This window comes from Meriones unguiculatus, chromosome 1 (assembly GCF_030254825.1).
Source record: "Meriones unguiculatus strain TT.TT164.6M chromosome 1, Bangor_MerUng_6.1, whole genome shotgun sequence".
Lineage (NCBI taxonomy): Eukaryota > Metazoa > Chordata > Mammalia > Rodentia > Muridae > Meriones > Meriones unguiculatus.
In genome coordinates, this window is record NC_083349.1 from 138,674,877 (window position 1) to 138,690,231 (window position 15,355).

The 15,355-nt window shown below is 43.0% G+C and overlaps 1 protein-coding gene across 2 annotated transcripts in view; it reads right to left on the bottom strand.

Moving 5' to 3' along the window:
• Znf277 (zinc finger protein 277) overlaps positions 1-15,355 on the bottom strand; it is a 99,516-nt gene that overhangs the window by 13,791 nt on the left and 70,370 nt on the right. For both annotated transcript variants that reach the window (XM_060367442.1, XM_060367448.1), the window contains exons 5-7: positions 6,409-6,500; positions 1,437-1,547; positions 662-794 (exon numbers count right to left, since the gene is read on the bottom strand). In XM_060367442.1, coding sequence (XP_060223425.1) covers positions 662-794; positions 1,437-1,547; positions 6,409-6,500 — 336 coding nt within the window. The remainder of the gene's footprint in view (positions 1-661; positions 795-1,436; positions 1,548-6,408; positions 6,501-15,355) is intronic.

Sequence of the window (15,355 nt, forward strand, 5' to 3'; positions counted from 1 at the left end):
TGTCTCTAGCTGAATACCTCTTTTTGTCCCCAAAGGACAAATCCCCAGCGGGCAGCAGACAGGATAGACTTTGTCCGTTAGGACATTTAAAATCCCTGCATGGGCCACCAAACAAATAAAAAATACTTCCCTAGTAAAGTTTCTCTGAAACTCTAGAACAGTTTCTCTGAAACTTCCCACAAAAAGAAGCAGACAACGATGTGGACACACGTTTTACTTGAGAATAAGGGGTGGGGGGACCATTTAGTGGGAAGATGGAAGAAGAGTAAAGAATTTGCTTTTAAAGAGTTATCTTGTGTGGCATCTAGCACAGCCAATGCTCAATAAATGGCTTTTACAAACAGAATGAACAAACCTCTGGACTCAAGCTACAGAGAAGACAAATGTGGAATGGTATGTAGATAATGAAATATTGTTTGTTTTCTCTAGTTGCTGTCACACTGCATTCTTAGAGAATATCTGTCATCTTTACTGTAGAAACATCTGTCAAAACAAAGGCAACCAATCAAATTTGCTTTGTAAAGCCCTGGTAACCACTTCTTGATAATGTTTCTTTTAACCTCTGTACTGATTCACTCCTTACCTAGACATTAGTTGGCTTGTAGGTAGATTTCGAGTGCAGTATTGCAACCATATTTTAAACTATAAAAATGAGATTTACCAAGTAATTGATGACATAAAATCGGTCATATTCTCTGTTCTTCGGATTGATCCTACGATGTTGTTTTTTTCTCATGTGATCTTTAAGTGTGTTTTTGTCTCTGAAGGTCTTCTCACAGTACAAACACTGTAGACTAAAAGAAACACACAGACATTGCTAATCATCTCTCTTGAACGGTTGCTGTAAGAACCCTAATTTTAATTTTACATTTATTTATTTAGGTTGCAAAAAAGAAGCGAGGGTAATGCGGTCCTTCTATGAATCCCTCCCTCCCTGTACCTACTTGGCTTTGTAGGAAGCATGGTTTGCTTTGCTTTGCAGCAGCCTAAATTGGCCAACTTGGCTGTTTAGCTGCAACTGTGGGAAGGACTGCTCTGTTTCTAGACTGTGCAAGCACTGTGACCGGGCTCCTCTTGTTCCTTTCCCTACCACAGTGCTTGGCATCCCTGGGAACTATAAGCCAAAATAAACCCTTCCTTCCTTAGGGTGTGACCTGCCAGGTATTTGGTCACAGTCTGAGAAAAGCAAGTAAAATACATGATGGGTATATTTTTTTATAATATAGCTTATATGTTGTTTGGCATAAGTCATGCATTTTAAAGCAATAATTTAAAAACTCAGCAGAAGGCAAGATAATGTAGACAAAATGCACACAATACCAAAAAAAGGTAACTTTCATTTCTTTAATTCTAAATTAAATTATTAAAATGACCTTTAAATATTCAGCATGTCTATATTGACTGACTTGGGCTGTGTTTTGTGAGAGAGCACCTACTTGTCCAGTTTCTTCTGTAATGTGCATAGGAATTCAGCACAGTTTACAATGTTGTCTGGCAGGCCAATATTGAAAGCGTGCTCTCTGGCCATGTGGTTCAACAGAACAGATCTGTGAAGAAATGTGAACAAGCTCTATTACTTATAGATAATCCAAGAGCAAATCAGGTTAGGAATATCATTCTATAACTAATCAGAGAAGAATCAAATACTAAATACAGACATAAACACTTGTGCCTTGTTAAAATGGATATGCCCAACAATACGCAAACCCACATGTCTATAGGAACCACCAGGTTCTGTTCTAGCTTCCTTCCCCTCCCTCCCTTCTTTCCATTCTTCCTTCCTTCCGTTTCTTTCTTTTCATGTCCTGGAACTCATTCTGTAGACCAGGCTGGCCTCACACTCAGAGCTCCACGTGCCTCTGCCTCCCAAGTGCTGGGATTAAAGGCGTGACCACCAGTACCTGGTGAGGTCTTACCGTTTAACCAAGTAAACAAATAATGCTGCCTCGCTTTTCCAGTTATGAGAGTGATGGTTGATTTTAGGCATTCACTTTCCCAGGATGAGGGATCCTGGAGAACTAGCAATGCCTTTGGTGTGTGTGGTGGTAAGGGCATTTTCACGGAAGGCTGGCGTGTATCTGACTAAGGAAGCAGGAAGCCTGTCCTCACTGGGCAGGTGCTGTTCGTTGTGTCTCTGTCTCCTTGGGTTCAGACAGCATCACTTTTTATCCCTGAGACACTGAACCACAGGCCCCGTGGCCTTGGGACTGCAGCTTACAGCAGCACTCCCAGAACTCTCCGGCCTTAGGCCTGGAAATGAACAACCCCGACTATGAGTCACGTGGATCTGCCTGGGCCACTTCTGTCTCTAACGGTTCAATGGTGTACTGCGGGAGTGCACAGCCTCTACAAACAGAAAAGGCAATTCCACTAACGAGTCTCACACCTTCCCTTCTCACTGTTCCTCTGGAAGATCTTGACTGATCTACCGGAGAAGAGAAGAGGCAGCTGGTTAATATCAAGATGGCCTTTTTTGTGACAGGAGATCGCGGACATTTGCCTAGCACAGCACCAAACAGATTATGAACCCACTGTTAATAAATGTTAGGTGTATGGGTCAGGATAACCTGGAGGCACACCTCCACACTAGCTTATGTACACAAGGACACTTTGCTTTCTACATTCACGTTTATTTCTAAATTACGTGTAAAAATATGATGTGCGTATTCACTGATTGCCACATGGCATTTTGATACACAGCTATCATACAGTGCTTACGTCCTATCTGCTCCATCACCGATCACTCAAACTTCTTTCTTTAGCTTTTTGTGGTACACAGCACACTGGCTCTGGCTACAGTCACCCTGCTGGACACCAGTAGCATCCCAAGCCTCTTACTGCTGTTCAGCTATGATGGACGCACAGCTATGGACACTGCCTTTCCCACCACCCTTCCCAGGCACTTTCAGGCCCTGCTCTATTTTCCACTCCTACAGCCTCAGCTTTTCAGATTCCACACATGACTGAGATCATGAAATACTTGTGTTCCTGGGCAAGACACATTTTACTTGATATCATGCCTTCCAGGTTCCACCCCTGTTGATGTGATTTGACTTTTCTATAGTACTACTTTTCCAAGTAGTATTCTGTGGTTTTATGTATTACATGAACATCTTAATTTCTAAAACTTCAGTGACAGGAAGCATATATATATAACAAATTGTAGTAATACAACTCTCTCGTAAGTAAAGGCGGGAGCTTTAGGGCATATGTGGGTATGTATGTCACTGTCAGACTGAGCACAACTGCTGCACAAGTTTTTTATTTTATACATCTTACTTTATTCCTTAAAAGTGTTCTTGAATTTTTTTTTTAAAGAAAAATAAAGCAAACCTTCTCTCCATGAAGGTTTGTTAACTTTCTGTTCATGATACAGGGGGCACATTTATTAATCTGTGGTTAATAAGCCATCTTCTCTAACCGCTTACTGATAACTTACAACTTCAACTAAGGTACTTGTTGGGTACTTTATATTGCTGGTCAGACCAGAGTCTCCCAGGACATCCAATGCACAGGTTTCAGGGTGGAGCCCATGCTGTGGAGGACTCCAGGCAGACAGAGACTGGGACCCTCTTACTGCAGGTGGGGTGGACGATGGATGGCAGAGCTATGCTGCACTGAGTCGGGAAGCTTCCTACACCCTAGGTCCATGCTAGAGCAGGGCAGAGCCTCAGGATCCATGGAGAAGGGACAGAACTCAGTTATACATGCCTGGGCTTTTAGGATGAGATGCAGCCACCAACTATTCCTAGACAGAGTCAGAAAGAACAGCCGGCTCAGGGGAGATGAGCTGACAGCTTTTCTGCTACCCTACGCTACGTGTCCAAGGTCTCTGCTATAAATTGCACTGAGTGTACTGATGGCACCTCCTCCCCCAGCCTCTGAGGACTAAAGGCCTGTAGTCCAAGGTTTGAAAACCAGGAGATGGGACCTATACCTGTGGCTGGTACAAGGAACGTGCCCCGAGTTTCTGTGAATGGTGGCTTCTGCAGCCAAAGAGAGTTAACTTGGGGAGTTGAGGTAGCACTGTTCTTAGGACATGTTTAGAGTTCCACTGGGCCAAACCCAACCTCACCTGACTCTAAGATCTTTTCTAAGAGTAGTGGGCCTGAGTCAGATGCCCCCAGGGTGTTTAGGACTGGCACACAGGCTTTGAGATGGACGCAGATCCAGCAGTTGGCTCAAGAGCTGCAAGGGTTCTGGGATGCTCCTCCTGGTCTAACCTTTGCTGTTGGCTCCTCTGAATGTGTTCTTGAGGCCTAGCCCTCCTCTAACTTTCTGGGGCCTGCCAGACAGGTCTCTAGATCTTCAAAGTGACAGGTAGCAAGCTCCACTCTGCTGGTTCAGAAAACTGAAAAGATTTTCTAGCCTTCCCACCTTGATATCTTCCCAAGGTTTCCATGCCCATTTCAGACTTGGAACGGGGTTTAGCAGGTGCAGAGACAGTCTGAAGAGAGGTTATTATGGCACTAACGGTCTTCATGTGGCCCTAGGCTCTGCTTTGGTGACCAGATTGATGCTCTTCTGGTTTTGTTTGGCTGCCTAGGAGTCGCCCAACTTGACCAGGACTTCCTGGGATTCCACAGTTGACATCTAGGTACTGAAGGGGGCACTACAGAGAGGCAGAGCTATAAAGCATTCCATTACTGTGATAGTTAATTTATGCATCACCTTGCCTGGCTAAGGAAAGGTCATAAGGCATTATTTGTGGGTATGTTTGTGAGGATGCTTTTGGAAGAGACTGGTCCAAAAATAAGAAAGCTGAATAAAGACAAGTACCCTCACCAAAGCAAGCAGGCACAACCTGATCCATCCATTAGGATTTGGAGAGTGAGATGGACAACTATTTATCTTCTTCTGTCCTTAAGACCCTGAGACGTCACAACTGCTGGTCCTTGGGTTTCCCATGTCTTCAGACTGGGACTAAATTTGCCACTAATTTTCTTGGGTTCTCAGACTGTAAAAGGTATATTTGTGGCACTGTCATCATCCTAATTATATGACCCAAGACCCACAGCCATATTTTTTTCTAAATTCTGTTGGTTCCTAAGCGGTTGGAGGTTGGAGGATTCAACTATGAACCTGAGACAAGATGGGAGGGTGGGCTGGGGCCCTCTGCTCTCATTCTTCCAGTGCAGCAACTAGTTGGCGAGAGCAGGGAGCCTCTGTAGTCTGTTTGGGGATGACACCATCTGCTTTTTCTCCCAGATTCGGAGCTTCTTTAAGACCAGACAAGACAATTAACTAAACTTCTTACTTTAGCTTCATATCAATTTTGCCTTAATTTCCACTGAATTATGTGCACAACAATTTTAGCTAGTATTTCAACTTCTTACCTTCTTTATAATGTTAATTTTATCATTAATCACAGTTTTACTTCAAATTAGAAGCTATGAAGAAGCAATATTCCATATTCAAACTGGTCCTTAAAGGCAGGCAATGATTATGAATATATAATTAAAACATCCTAGGCAGAATTGAAGTTTTACTTAAAATACTCCAAACGCCCTTTCTTCTCTATTTTTTGCCCTATACACTTCAGAAACCGTTTTCTGCCTCTTTTCCTAGGTCTCGTCTTTCCTGGCTTCATACTGGATGCCGTCAGATCTTTCTTTTCAGCTCTGGGGTTTGGACAAACAGGATAAAGTTAAAAGCATAGCTGTGTGAGCCCCCACCCCCGGCCTAGAAGACAACAGAGTGAGCTCTGTGCTGCCCTCTGCGACAGCAGTGTGGACGAAACAACTTCGTGCTATCAACCATGAGATTCACAGAATCCCAGGCGGGCGCACTTCCTTCGGAAGAATGACTCAGTGATGGCAGGAGCTGTGAGCAGAGTGGTGTCCGAACTGTCCTTCTCCATTTCTCTCTCTGCAGATCCTCTCTAGCCTTCAGAGAGGCAGCCTCAGAGCCGAGGTGGTACATGGCAGTGGACATCCCTAGAGTCTGTCACACCCTGCCTGGCAGGTGCTGCCCACGTTCTCTTCACCAAGTTGGTCTTTATCTGATGTGACTCCACTGACTTAGAGAACAAATCCTGCCACCTAGCATTTCCCCCAAGTAATCAAAGACTTTCTTCTTCTTTTTTATGATGCTGCAGCTGCTTGAGAAAATTATCAATTATGGAAAACACTACATTAGATAAACCACTTAAGACCGTCTGGAGAGTAAGACTTCATGAAGCCTTCTGAGGGTTTCTGCCATACACAGGGGTTTTAGAAGAGTGTACTCAAGGGTAAGGTCCTATCAATACCCAGAAAAGACCCAGGAAGACCACAAAATGGAGGCAAAGATGAGTTATGATCCGATGTAGGGTTGAGGTTTGCTCCAAGCCAAGTAGGAAATCCTTTAATAAAGGGCAGAGAAGACATATTGGCCCACAGCACTTAAGAAACGTGTAGAATGGCAAACCTGTTTCCAAGGAATTCCTCACTGCAAAACATGCACACGCCATGGAAGCTTGTATCATCCCGCTCTCGCTGCTGCTGATCCAGAATTTCTTTCTGTAAATTATGAAAAGCTTTATGAGGCTATCTTTAATGTCTGTAGTTAGTCACCGAGCAATGCCAGTCTAGAGGAGAGTGTCAAAGGTCATGTATGAAAGCTGCTCAGATTCCTTCCTTCTTGTCTTGGCACTGGAACACTGACTAACTCAGTTCTCTCCAAGGGTGTCCCACTGGCAGGTCCGTGCCCAGCAGCACGTGGCTAACACCAAACAAAGTCAATGGTACTTCTGTAAGTTCTTTTGTCTCACAACCCTTTGTCTGGACTTTTTTCTTTTTTTAATCTTGCAGATCTTTTGCTTATCCAATATCGTTTCTAACTTTGTTTTCTCTGTGTGTCAGTGTGTGTGAGCATCTGTATGTGTTTCAGGTGCTTTTTTGCTTTGACTCTTTTTTCCCCCTTTTTATTTTGCTCTATTCTGATTTGTTTTCCTTTCATTTTTTTATTAGATTTTTAGCTGCTTGTTTGTATTCTAATGAGGTCTGGGTGAATGGGCAGGTGGGGAGGATCTGGGAGGAGAAAGTGTAATTAGAATATACGGTATGACAAAACTCTACTTTCAGCGAAAGAAACTCTAAGTCTACACATAACAGAAGGACACTCCAGTCAGGTGACAACGGATGAAACTCAGAGTCAACAAGGGAAGCAACACTTGGACCTTCCTTTGGTTTGTGCCAGTCATTTTGTATCTTCACTCTCTCATCAGACCAAAATCTGCTATTTTTTTTGATTGTTCTTATCCTTAAACCTCCATTCATTTTGTAATCAAGTTCCAAGACTTTCCTCACTATCTGCAGTGCTATTGCCCTGAGTCCAGATTTTATTGAGTTGTTTTGAAGTTACTATAAATATGTACCAGAGTTCCAGGACTGCAATCCTTCTTCTCTCACATGCTTCTGCCTGAGGGAGAAACTATTTATTGAACAGTTCTTCCATGCACAGCCATCCTGTTGCCCTGCGGCTGAAATGGCTCCAACACGCTCTGCTGGCCTCAACTCTAATAAGGGCGGTTCTACACCTTGTCTCTCCCTGAGGTCAGTGTGCTCCTCTGCTTGTCTCCTTTACAAACCATTAGCTGTTATCAAGATCCAGTGTGATTCCTCTCTCTTACCTTGAATGCTCTTGAAAAATCAACATTTTAACACACATTTCTCAGGCCTGGGACAATACTAACCCTGATTTTGTTAAGAGAAAAATCTGACGTAGCCCAATACTTTCTTCATTTTCTTTCAGCACAAATATGAGGGATCTGATGAGTCAGTGCCTGATACTAACCCACAGCAGGTTTTCATTGGCCAGAATTAAGTTGTTAGTGGGATCTTAGTTGCACAACCAAAAAGTAACTAAAGTAATATGCAAACTGGTTAGCCTAATTTACAGGATAATAAATTAGAGGCACCCTGGGCCATAAAGACGATGCCTGCTCAGCATGGATCAAACCCTTTTATGTAAGACCCAAAACTCTGGAGTTGCTGGAGGAACACAGCACGTGTGAAAAGGACACCAACCACACACACAACAATCGCTAGAACGGGCATTTGGGATTGCTTGACCTGTGAAAAGCTTTTGTTCAGCAAGGGAAAGGATCACCAGAGGAAAGAGAAAAATCTTTGCCAACTATAACTCAGACAGGAGATTAATAACTATAATATATAAAGAGGAGCAAAAATTAAACACCAAACCTCCAAAGCATCTAACTAATAAGGAACTGAACAGACCGAGCAAGTAAAATAAAATAATCAGGTAACTATATCTGAAAAGTGTCCAATGTATTTAGTCATCAGGGAAAAGCACATTAAAACCATTCTGACATTCTGTCTCCTCCCAGTCAGAATAGCTGTCATCAAGAAAACAAACAACAATAAATAATGGTAGCCTCAGACTGCTGGCCTCTGGTGGTGGGAGCCAGAGACCCCTGCTGCTGCTTGGCCGCCATGGCGTCCATCAGGTGGCTACTTCTCTCCAGCCCTGAGTGTCCAGCTCCACCTCTCTTCACACGGTCCGTGGTTTGTAGTAGGCCACCTGCCTGCTACATACGTGCAGCACAGTGGCTCCTGCTGCTGCAGGAGGGCCACTCGGCTGGCTGGCCTCTGGGTGTTCTATGTCTGCCCTTCCTGCAGTCTCTACAAGTTCTTTTTGTTTGCTTCTTTTGTTTTTAAGCTGGCTTACAAATAATGTTATTTTTAAAATGTTTTTTTTTTTTAAATAAAATCCTTTGTTCTAATTGGTCCACTCTCCATAGATCCTTTGTTCTGCTTGGCCCACCATCTCTGCCGCCCTTCTATCCCCATCCCTTTTTAAATGTCTCCACCCTCAGTAGTCTGCAGTCTTTCACATCACCCTCGTTCTACTAGACCCATTCTCTAAAGGCACCATTCCCTGCTTGGCCTCCCAAATATCCCTTCTAGATTGCCAGCTTCTACAAATACTCTCAGTTAAACATTCAACTCCAGAGTCAAAGCTAGGATCCATCTATGATATGTTCTATTGTCTAAGCACACCCAGCCACTCCACTCTACTAAGATTACCTTTCTGACCAATACTGCTCAATATTGGCTTAGGAGATCATGTGTGCTCAAAGGGCCTTCAGGATCTAAGCCCCTCGTTATAAAGAGGTGGTTGGGCTGGTTGTTTAATGCTCTGGTACTAAAGTTGGTGTGGCAACACAATAGCTTTTTCTCTCCTGTCCTCAGAATGTACCCATAACAGAGTGTGTGGCTGCTCCTCTACAACAATCTTTGCCCTTAGTTCAGTCACGATAGAGATCTAGAGGCCAAGACGCACTGATATCTTCCTACAGAGCACCCATACAAGTGTCACTGAAGTGGATCAGAGGGAGACTTTCTTAACAGTTGGAGCTTTAGAGCACACTAATACAACAGGAATAATAAAACACATAAAACAATTACGCCCTCCTCTTGGTGTAATTAGAAAAGGAAGTATTCTACGGAAGTTCGTTTTCTAGATCACTGGGATTTAAGCCTGGTGGCCAAGGTTGAATTATGCACAGGATGGTTTTGTAAATGGCCTTCCGTGGTTTCCTCTGAATCCCAAATAGAAGATGGGATTTGACTTGCTTATAATGTGAGGTCCCGGCCTAAAACAATTACTATTGTACTGTCTTGTAACTGAAATTTATTTGACTTAGGATCTCCTTGCCTCTACAAAAGATGAAGCTGTTGTGCTCACCTTATTGCATTTGCTCTCTTCTACAGCCATCTATGTTTATCACCTGGCACGGAGCTTCTCCCTGCTGTAAGTGGATTTAACTGCGTATCCAATATCTGGCTATACCTGTTTTCCTTTTCCTTGACTCTCCTAGACCTTCGGCTTGTCCTCTGACCCTGGAACTAAACTATTTCAAGATGAGCTCAAGACACAGAGGCTACCAAGTTCTAAGAACATAAGTAAGTCAAATGTTTGGCATCTAAGAATTAGCATCTCCTGGCATCTGCCTTTGATGTGGTGTGTGAGTTACAGCCGCTTGGTGAGAATGCTTGTCTTCTACGTGGGCTCTCTGAAATCTCTGCTGAGGTTATCTGATACCAGACGGATGATTTATAGACTTCCTCTGTATGCTTATTTAAAAATGATGCAGGGAGAGTGGGAGGGAGAAAGATAAAGAGAGAGATGGAAGGAGGGAGAAGCTAAAATTTTACTGGAGATGGTATTTAAAAGCAGGCTGTAAATACAGGAGGAGAATAAGGAGTCCCATATTAGAAGCCGTGAGAACTTGAATGTAATATACACCCAGGAGCATATGACTGGCTCCCTGCTCTCTGCCAAATAAAATTTGTAATTTTTAGTACTGCTCCATAAGATTGATTCTAACTTAAGATCTTCAAAACTTTCTATTAAGTTGTTTCTTCACGTAACCTTGTTACAGGTAAAACTCTAGCACTCTGGCAGGCCTGAGGATACCAAAGGCGGCACTGATAGGTTCTGCCTTTTACCCTTTTCCTTCTCTCTACCTTGTTAAGCCATTAGATCACATTCCTAAAGCTGGCCACTAAGTTCCCTTCCCTTATTTGGCCATTTCCTCTTCCTGAGGCTGACCGCCAAGTCGCAGCTACCAAAGCATTGGAGTCCAGCAACCAGGAGCCCCTTTTGGCTACTCTAACTTGCTCAATCAAAATTAACCACTTATCCTACTGTGGGGGCTTCCCCTTTCCGCTATGAGCTGCCACTCACTGCTCTAAGGGCCACATCTGTTTCCTCTCCAGAGGAAGTCCTTTGTTGCTCCAAGGAAAACATCCCTCCCCCTTCTCTCTTCTTCATTGTCCTCTATCTCCTGTCTTTGTCTCTTATTCCCTGCATTTTGTCCCTCTGGGGCAAATAAATCCCCTTGTGCTGAGAACTTGGTCTTGGTGTGTCATGGGCTGTTCTTCTTTTCAAAAGTAAGAAAACATACTGCAATTTGTATAGCATTGCAACTAGAGGGTCTCAAGGACTCATTTTGATTTGTTTAACCAGCTAAGGGCCTGGAGAAACAGCTTCATCTGTGCCTAGTGGGAGCTCTCTGCTCTATGCCTCAAAAGAGTGCAAATGTTTCTTCTCAATGTGAATGGAATGGAAAGCCAAGGATGACTTAGGAGTTCTGTACTTTTTTTTTTTTTTTTTTGAGATAGGGTTTCTCTGTGCAGCCTTGGCTGTCCTGGACTCAGTTTGTAGACCAGGCTGGCCTTGAATTCAGAGAGATGGACCTGCCTCTGCCTCCCTAGTGCCGGGATTAAAGGGTGTGTGCCACTGAGCTCGAGTTCTGTACTCTTTTCATATCTGGTTAACTACTGCACAGTGCTGCCTTGGACACAACTCTTTCCTAAGAATCAGTTTCCGCTGATCTCTAAATCCCCATGAAAACATTCTACCAATAACTAAAGTGACCATCTGTTGAGGACAGTTTGGTTTATGATATGTCAACATGTTTTTGTTATAATCCAAGTGGGGTTTTAGTCTGTCCACACCTGTTAATTGTCTCGTGCTGAGGGTGGTTTTGCCAGCTGGAATTAGCTGACTTCTGAGGACTTTGAAGGGAATAAATATGACAACTCAGAGGAAGAAGGTGTGGCTGCTGTTTGTCCTGCTGCTTTGTTTGCTGTTTGCTGGTTCCCTGGACTTCTGGAGTTCCCGACGACAGATACTGGGATTGCCCACAAAGGAATCCTGTGACCCTACCTAGCAGGAAGAGGTAAAGAGGGCTATGTCCCCTTTCCCTTCCAGCCGCCTTTTCCCCTACCTGGGGTTGGGGTTCGGGAGGAAGGTATAAGCTTTAAGGAACCCCCAAGTAAAGTAGCATTTGAAAAGCTAGCATGTACAGCCATCTTCGAGCACTTGTGTGATGCTTCCCTTTTGCCAGCTGAACTGAACGGTGTCTGCAGCATTCTTCAGTAAACCCTACTCATCACTGTCAGTGGGAAGAAGGCTTTGGTGTACCATGTATACAATTCCTTAGAGTGCAAAAAATACATGACACCTGAAATTTTTACCTCTCTTGCAACTAGATAACACTAGAAGTTTGCATGTTCCCCTGAAGACCAAAATGGGCTTCTCAGCGAACGTATATGCCCCTGAGTAACCCTTACTGAGACAGGGTTTGTACACACCCTGTACGGTTTGTGTGTTGCGGTGCTGATGGTGCTGATTAATCACGCCTTTGTGACTGCGGAGAGCTGAAATGCTTCAGCAGTCACGCGCTTGCCTGACACACACACACAGCCTTGGCTTCATTTCTAGAACCATGATGTGAAGATCGCAGGAAAACCCAGCACCTTCATTTAAAGACCCCCAAGGTTGGCTGATTAGAACCAGCCTTGTGACTGTAGTCACTGAAGTCCTGAGCCAGTGATCTTGTGCTGTTCTTAGGCCCCATGAGAACCACTTCTTGCCCACTTCTGGGTCTGATCTAACATCACTGTGACTACCAGGTACAACCTTCTCTGACACATTAACAGACTCGTACCCCCCTCAACCCAACAGGTAAGAATGTTGCCAGACAGCACATTCAGCCTATGACAGATTCCCTGGTTTTGCTGCAGCCCAGTTTCCTGTAATGTATTTGAAATATGCCTTGATTTATGACTTCTTTTGTTCCATTACTACAAAATGTCCATTAATTTATTTGCACATGAAATGTATTTTTTTTTTGAGGGACAACCTGAATCTGGGTTCCTGGGCCACAGGCACATTTGGCTCTAAAATAACCTATTTTTATTTCCTTTGAGGTGAATGTTGTGTTTGGTGCAGAGAATAAAAATTGGAGAGCTCACAGGGAGCTGGCAATTGTTTCAAGATAAGAACCTAATATATAGGAAACTATTCTAATAGCTTATAATAAATGAAATTAATTTTTGGTTATGATTTTTTTTAAAAGTCCTACAAACATGTCATAATAGATATTTATTAAGTCTAAAATTGCTTCAGGGATAGTTATATATTTAAAATTACTAGTTTTAATTTTTACTATAACATGCCTAATTTTAATAAGTATGCATCTTAAATGCATAGAAATACACCCATAAGACAGATGCTTTTCTGTGCAAAGCAGGAGGCACAAAGTCAAGATGAGGAAATGAAGCAGAGTGATAACTACCCATTCTAATCATTAAGGAAGCTAAATTTATTGGCACAAAACAGTCATTATTCATTTTTAGTAATTTGTTTTTTTAATTGCTAAAAATTAAATTAGAGTATAGCTTACTGGCAGGGTGCTTTACTACTAATAGCTAGAGGCCCTGGATTCAATACTACCACTGGAAAGACTCCCCTGACTAACGGAATCGAGGTCTGTCTGCATCTGCTCTCTAAGACTTTATTCTTGGGAGTCCTAAGCTGAAAGGAAATTCTCCTTATTTCTTAAGGGAGAAACACCAAATAAGATAAATTCTTTTGGTCAAATTGTACCTATATGTAAAATAAAACATAACTATTTAGGTCACAATGCTATTTTGTCTGTAATAGTTTCGATTATCTATTGCCATCAGTACAGTAACTGAGGAAAACAGGTGTCTTAAATTGGCTTTGCTGACATGGATATGCCATGTCAGCTGCCTGCCTTACTAAGTAGCGATCTATTTAACAGAAGCAGCTTTCCCTTAACTTAGTACCATATTACCTTGTATGCATATTTTTATTATGCGATTACTTTTTCAACAGAGAATTTAAAAGAATAGTACAATGAAATTGTTAAGCTTAAAGTCTGTGTGGCTCTCCCTCCTTCCTGTCAGGAACAAGGGAGCAGAAGTGATGAGTTTCAATGGCTCATAAGTACAAATGGAAATAACCTTCTGGTATCAGTTGTGGGGAGGCAGATCAATTTTATTCTCGGTGAAGGAGGGTTATATAGAATTTTGGGGCAGAGATGGGGAAATCCAGGGTGGGCCACTGTCATTGGCTAAAGGGCTAAGGCACTAAGATGCCTCATTAATGTGGAGAGGCACTCCAGGAATGGCAGGTGCTTGCTCAACAGGTTTCATTGAGAGAAAGGGACTTGCACCTCTCATTTCCCTAAGGGCTATCACATTCCCCAGGTAGAGCGTTTGGGGACTTGGGTTCCCCAGATCAGGCAGAGAAGAGGAACCCCCACTGACAAAGGGGGTCTTCCATTTCACTGAGCCCAGGGCTTTCCGGGAATGGCAAACACTGACCCTAGCAGCAGGGTCTGTTAGCCAGGAACATCTGTTACCCACCCTCCCACACTCCACACAGAACTTACATTCTTACGCATTTATTTTCTGCCTAAATTATCTAAAAATAACTTGCAGACATCATGGAACTTCCCTTGTAAATGATTGAAAGTGCATTTGTTAAAAGTAAGGACATTCTCCTAAACACAATTACAAAACTATCATTATTACTCCTTAAAAAAAAAAAGAAAGAAACTTAAAGTAACGCTTAGATAATATTAATTGTTCCAGTAATTTATCTGAATATTCCTTATTAAATCTAGACCACCCAAGGTCCACATTTTTCAATAGGTTGTTAGATACCCTGCCTCCAAATTTTAAATCATAAAGTAATGCAACAGCTGAGACCCAGTTCTGTTGGGAAAACAAAATTTTCTGAGGTCAATAACATTATTCCAAAGTAAATGGATGACTGCCAGGAAAACCTTGCTATTTCAAACATCTCAAAACATTCTTGACAAGACAGCTCATGAAGGGATGAGCTGTTTTCATCCATCTATGCAGCCTCAGTGTGCATCTAGACAGGTACAGAATATCTGTTGAGTGGAGCTGGTCCCCACTTTCTCAAATCCTCTAGTGATGGGGAGCCAAGGTGTCACCATTACACAACACTCCCACTCTCATGCTGTTTACTTGGTTGCAAAACAACAACTAAACACACCAAGCCCACTCCAGGTGCCACAAGGACTGAAACCTAACCACCAGTCAAAACTCAGACTAAGCTTTGATTTCTGCACTTCTGTCTTTCCTAACAAACATGCTGCCAGCTGCTGACCAAGCGTTGTGGTAAAGAAACTGCCTGGGCTATTTGGGCAATCAAGAAAAGTGGAGGTGACCTACATTCACCCTGTATTAAGGTGTGTCTCTGTATGTTCGATTGTCAGCAGTGAGCTAAGGGCTAACTGATTCTGGTATTGTCATTGCTACTGTGGAGTCTCCTATCTCAATGTTATGTAAGAATTACTCCCTGATTATCTCTGATTGGTTAATAAAGAAGCTGAAGAGCCCGTGGCTGGGCAGAGGAGACAGTAGTAGGACTTCTGGGGTTTCCAAGTAGAGATAGGAGGGAAAGGGAGGGAGAGAGAAAGATGAAGAAGAGATGATAAGAAGCTCAGCACACTATGAAAAGTAGGTCACCATGGAGGAGTTACCATGGGGACTAGGAGGGAGCA